Raw genomic sequence first — 5,447 nt, 5'->3', positions numbered from 1 at the left:
ACTAATTGAAAATCTGAGAGAAACTGCACAACTGCTAACAAATTTGTATGAGAAGAATAAAAATGGAAAGAACGACTTGTGCTCTGTGTGCCATGTTTTGGGCTTCTGGCACCCCACTTGGGCATAGCAGACCATAACATTCACTACTGTCTACTCTTTGGGCATAGCAGGTCAAAGACCAGAGTAAAAAATAAAGGTGGGTTACCATTAATATTTCATACAATGGAGTCCTTGTGGAAGCTGTCCTATTTGCTTGAGCCGGCGTCACTTGCCCTCATCGTGACGGCTGTTTCAGTTGCCTATGCATCAGCGTCTCGTGCTCTGGACCATGGCAAGGAGATGGAGAGGAACTTGGACTTCTCGGAGGCCTCCATCACACTTGATCGGTCGCAGGCTCTCATGATCCCCCTTGCAAGCTCATGCAGCCTACTGCTGATGTTCTATCTGTTTTCATCTGTATCGCACCTCGTCACCGCGTTTACCGCCGGAGCCTCTGTGATGGCGCTCTTCTTCTGTCTGTCTCCGTCTATCGCCTACGCCAAGTCGCAGCTCAATCTAATGGATCCTTTCGTGTCGAGGTGCTGTTCCAAGTCATTTACCCGGTTGCAAGGATTGCTATTGACTTTCTGCATAAGCACGGTGGCAGTGTGGCTGGTAACAGGGCATTGGTTGCTAAATAATGTACTTGGGATTTCCATATGCATAGCATTTGTCAGTCATGTGAGGCTTCCCAACATAAAGATTTGTTCGTTGCTTCTCGTGTGTCTGTTTGTCTATGATGTTTTCTGGGTCTTCTTCTCCGAGAGGTTTTTCGGAGCAAATGTTATGGTCTCTGTTGCCACTCAGAAGGCATCTAACCCAGTTCACACAGTAGCAAACAAGCTTAGCCTGCCTGGGTTGCAGTTGATTACGAAGAAGATAGAGCTTCCGGTGAAGCTTGTCTTCCCTAGGAATTTGTTGGGCGGGATTGTTCCAGGAAGCACTCCTGGTGACTACATGATGCTTGGCCTTGGAGACATGGTAAGTTACTTATGTTACAATTTTTCCATCCAGGCAGACTTTGTGTTTTGATCCTTTTAATGCCATCGATCCAAATATGATTTCGTGCTCATTCTTTAATCCTGCCTTAAAATAGTACTCATAGCCATTGTATTCAAAGGTTTCAAACTTGTTTTCGGTTGCTCTTTATTCCCATCTTAATTCACTAACTTGGTTTTGTTTTCTACAATAAGTGACTTGCCAAATTAAATGTGGGCTGTTGATTATGTGCATATTGTTTTGGCTACATGGAACTGATGTAGGAATTTGATGGTGAATCATTCCTGAACATAATAATAGGAGCCTTGTAGGACTACGAATATTTTCAGTGTGAATTGAGTTACGTTCTATACATTTTTGGCTTCTCCTAGGTCGTAATTTATTAAGGAAGCAAGCTAAACACACACACACACACTCCTTGATCAGTTCTGTCGAAAGTTTTGTTGAGCACATGATGGAGTGAAATGTGTCATTAGTTCATTAACTCAAACTGATTGCACGCTTTAGGCCAACAACTCGGAATTGATCAATTTAGGCCATAAACTCGTTAATTTGATGATTTGATCAAATAAGGCCAAAAGTGATTCGGGAGGGAGAAAACCAGCCATGTGCCCGCCACGTCAGCCTACTTTAGACCGCTCACAAATTGACTCATTTTTACAGTTTTTTTTTTTGCAAAAGCGCCAACCTGATCCGATATAGGGAAAATAAAATAAAATGCCGCACGTTTCATGGGACTTGAACCACTAGAACATTAAGCTTTGTGCACAAAGATGCAGCGGACAAGATATATCAGGACACAAGGATACAGTTAATTGTTTCGAAAGTGTGTTTGAAAAATTATATAAAGCCCCCGGTGTGTTCACTAAAACTCATACCCGCGCCCTAAGGGTACGGGGGGATACATGCTGACCACTAGGATGCCAAGTATTTTGTGTATGTAGATTGTAGAGGGTTACATGATATATATACGACCAGTGGATTCTGCTGCCACAGCAGCCGATCATGCTTACTTAATGTCAGCCTGACTGGAACAATAGGATCTACAACAGAAGGAAACATCCATCGAAAGAGAAGGCAATGATCGCAACAGAAGGAAATTGATCACCTGATTGGATTCGGTCGCCCCCTTGCAAAATAAAATAAAAATAAAAACCTGTGTACCACATTAATATATACACTATGTAAGCTAATCTATACACAAATCTCTTAGCATCGTTGTGGTGATTGAGCATTGGTTCTACCCTTGGGGCCTCAGGTTCGAGCCCTGTTGAACTCAGATTTGTGTGGCCTTTTAAAAAAAAATTAAATGCGATCGAACAAGGAAGTCGGCGCTGTTGCAAAAATACACCTGTAAATAATAGTCAATTTGCAAGTGGTCAAAGGTAGGCTGGCGTGGCAGCCACGTGGTCGGGTTTCTCCTCCCGAATCGGTTTTGGCCTTATTTGATCAAATTAACAAGTTTATGACCTAAATCGATCAATCCTGAGTTGTTGGCCTAAGGCGTGCACAGTTTGAGTTAAAGGACTAATGGCGCATTTCATTCCTTCTGATTTACGTGATCAGCAAAACTATGTCTGATCTAAGAATTTTTGCAGCCTAAAAAGGTCTTGAAGTACATTATTGTCATCATACGGTTAATGTATTACATTATTGTAGGTTGCATATTATCATATGCTTAAGTCTAAAAAGGTGTATTATAGGCATCTACACTGATCTTTATTGATTAATTTGCATATTCATCTTCACGTGAAGCTGCATATGCTCAACTCACTTCTATGATTTGTTATTGTGAAATCTGCAGGCCATCCCAGGGATGCTTCTAGCTCTTGTACTCTCTTTCGATCATCGCAAGAGCAAAGGTGTGGCTGTTCCATCAGACTTGTCTCCCTCCTCAAAGCGGCGAAAATATGTATGGTTTGCGCTAACAGGTTATGGTGTTGGCTTGGTAACTGCATTGGCAGCTGGGATCTTGTCTCAGTCTCCCCAGCCTGCTCTACTCTACCTGGTATGTTTTGCCTGGTGATAATCTCAGGTTTTCAGACATTACTTTCATTTTCTTTGCCCTACCGAGCTATGCTTGCCAGACTTGGTTGCGCCTATTCTTAAGTAGCGAAGTACTGGTAGTCAGCTTGAGCAATGCCACAATGGCATGTATGGTATGCATGATCTTCTTTGTGACGGAACTTCTGATTTCAGGTGCCCTCGACACTCGGGCCCATCGTGTACCTGTCATGGTTGAGGAATGATCTGTGGGAGCTGTGGGAAGGATCTGGCACAATTGTGAACGAGAAAGCTCATTTGCTGGAAGTCTGAGATGATCCAACATGGCCATAAAAATCACAACCTCCTGTGATGTAATCTAGCTAAAAAAAATCTGCTCCAAGCTTCTCATTCTACAGGAGAATATTTATAAGATAGTTTGGCCTTAGTAATCTAAGCCTTTTACCATGTTCTCACAAGAGGAAACAGCATGTAATTTATCTGTAATGGAAAGTGTTACTCCGTATTATATTTGCTGAAATTTTCTGTTCTCTCTTGCTCGAATGGTGAAGCTACTTCTAGTCATGTTTCGTGATTACTCAAAGTGTTTATATTGGGGTATTTGATTTAAATTGGTGTTTGGCGAACTGAAAAAAGGAAGAGAGCTGAGTAGTCCTTTCTCCTTTCTTCCTGCAATCTGAAAGCAGATTTAATAATTGTGAAAATAAAAAATCCAGTATATGTAATTTTTTTGACAACATGTTTCTTGTTGAGATAAATTAGTAGCCACTGGCGCAATATTTCCACTTTCGTGTGCACTTCAGAAGGTTATACTGTAATCCGTTAATCACAGAATACTTTACATGCGAAACGTTGCGGGCCGGTCAACCGGCCACATTCTCTGCCGGTCGCATGCGCTCCGTTGGAATTGGATCAAGCCTGATCGATCCAAAGCTTGTTTTTTTTTTCGAGAATATGCCGATAGCGTACCTTATCTTTATAGAAGAAGAGCAACAAGTTTACAAGAGACGTCTAGAGAAGGATGCGAACATCACACCTAGGGCCGCACCCGATTACACCCCACTCAAAAACCAAAGCCTACTCTCTAACAAATCGTGACAACCTGCCTACTCCTAGACCCGCCTCCCTCCACTCTTGGATCTCCCTCAGGATCGCACCCACCACCTGGATAGGTGATTTTTGTTGGGCCGTTCTATTGAAGACCCGCGCATTACGTTGCTTCCACAAAGCCCAGGTGACCGCAGTCACAAAAGTGTCGAACCCGCGTTTGTGCTCTTTCCGGAAACCCCTCCTAGCCTGCAACCACCAATCTAGCAAAGTATCCTCCGTCGTCGGCCGCTCCACGTTCAAGTTGAGCTCTTGTAGGCATTCATGCCACACTTCCCTAGCGAACACGCATTGGATCAAGATGTGCTCAACATTGTCTTCCTCCTGCAAACAAGTGAAGCAGCTAGATGAACGCTCTTGCAACCCGTGTTTCGCTCTCCTGTCCGAGGTCCAAATGCGGTGCTGGATCGCCAGCCAGACAAATATTTTACACTTGAGAAGCGCCCAACTCTTCCGGATGCAAGAAGCATAGGCAACCCGTTGGATCCCTTGGCACAGATGATAATATGTGGATCTAGCGGTGTACTGCCCGGACGGGTCCGCCGGCCAAGAGAAACAATCCGTCCTTTCTGGATCCCGAGGCACGGTGCTAATAGCTAGATTGAGGTGAACTAGCTGCATATGTCCCATGAAGGTGAGCTCTCCATCCATATCCTGCAGCCACTTCCCTGCTCGAGGGCATCTCTCATCGTGCGTCGGTTCCTAGTACGGGTATCCACCAGCTTGTGTAGCAGTGGTGCAATGTCCACCACAGCAAATCCATGTATCCATCTGTCTCTCCAGAACAGCACCTTGGTGCCATCTCCCACCTCGATCTTGACAAGACTGTCAAAGACCTCTCTCACGTCTTTATCGTCCAACATAGCAAGCCCCTGCCATGGCCTGGTAGGATCCGTCCTTTTTAACCACTCCCATCTCACCCTAAGTGCAAGGCCATGGAGCTCTAGATCCCTCACCCCCAGGCCACCCAAGTAAGTGGGTCTACATATTGTGCTCCAAGCCACAAGACACCGCTTGCCATTCACTTTTTCTTTGCCAGCCCAGAAGAACGCACGCATCCATTGGTTGATCTCCTCCAACACCCACGCCGGGGCCTCCGCTATCATAAAGTGATGGATGGGTTTTGCCGCAATGACAGATTTAGCAAGAACCAACCAGCCTGACCTCTGGATCATACCCCGCTGCCACGCAGGAGCAGCCTTCTTCGCTTGATCCAACATGGGCTGCCACTCTGCTCTACTAAGTTGGTGGATTGCCAACTGCAACCCCAGGTATCTACACGGGAAGCTTCCCACATT

At 44.8% G+C, this 5,447-nt stretch overlaps 1 protein-coding gene across 1 annotated transcript in view; it reads left to right on the top strand.

Annotated features, from left to right (window-relative positions):
* Nucleotides 1-3,572, top strand: part of LOC123165311 (signal peptide peptidase-like 1) — a 4,493-nt gene extending 921 nt beyond the window's left edge. Inside the window, exons 2-4 of the mRNA XM_044582938.1 lie at nucleotides 171-1,020; nucleotides 2,843-3,046; nucleotides 3,238-3,572. Coding sequence (XP_044438873.1) covers nucleotides 223-1,020; nucleotides 2,843-3,046; nucleotides 3,238-3,354 — 1,119 coding nt within the window. The 5' untranslated portion in view covers nucleotides 171-222 and the 3' untranslated portion in view covers nucleotides 3,355-3,572. The remainder of the gene's footprint in view (nucleotides 1-170; nucleotides 1,021-2,842; nucleotides 3,047-3,237) is intronic.
* Nucleotides 3,573-5,447: the final 1,875 nt, after the last annotated feature.

The sequence above is a fragment of the Triticum aestivum genome, chromosome 7D (genome assembly GCF_018294505.1).
Source record: "Triticum aestivum cultivar Chinese Spring chromosome 7D, IWGSC CS RefSeq v2.1, whole genome shotgun sequence".
Lineage (NCBI taxonomy): Eukaryota > Viridiplantae > Streptophyta > Magnoliopsida > Poales > Poaceae > Triticum > Triticum aestivum.
The sequence above is the reverse complement of the archived record's forward strand: the minus strand, read 5'-3'. Positions and strand labels throughout refer to the sequence as shown.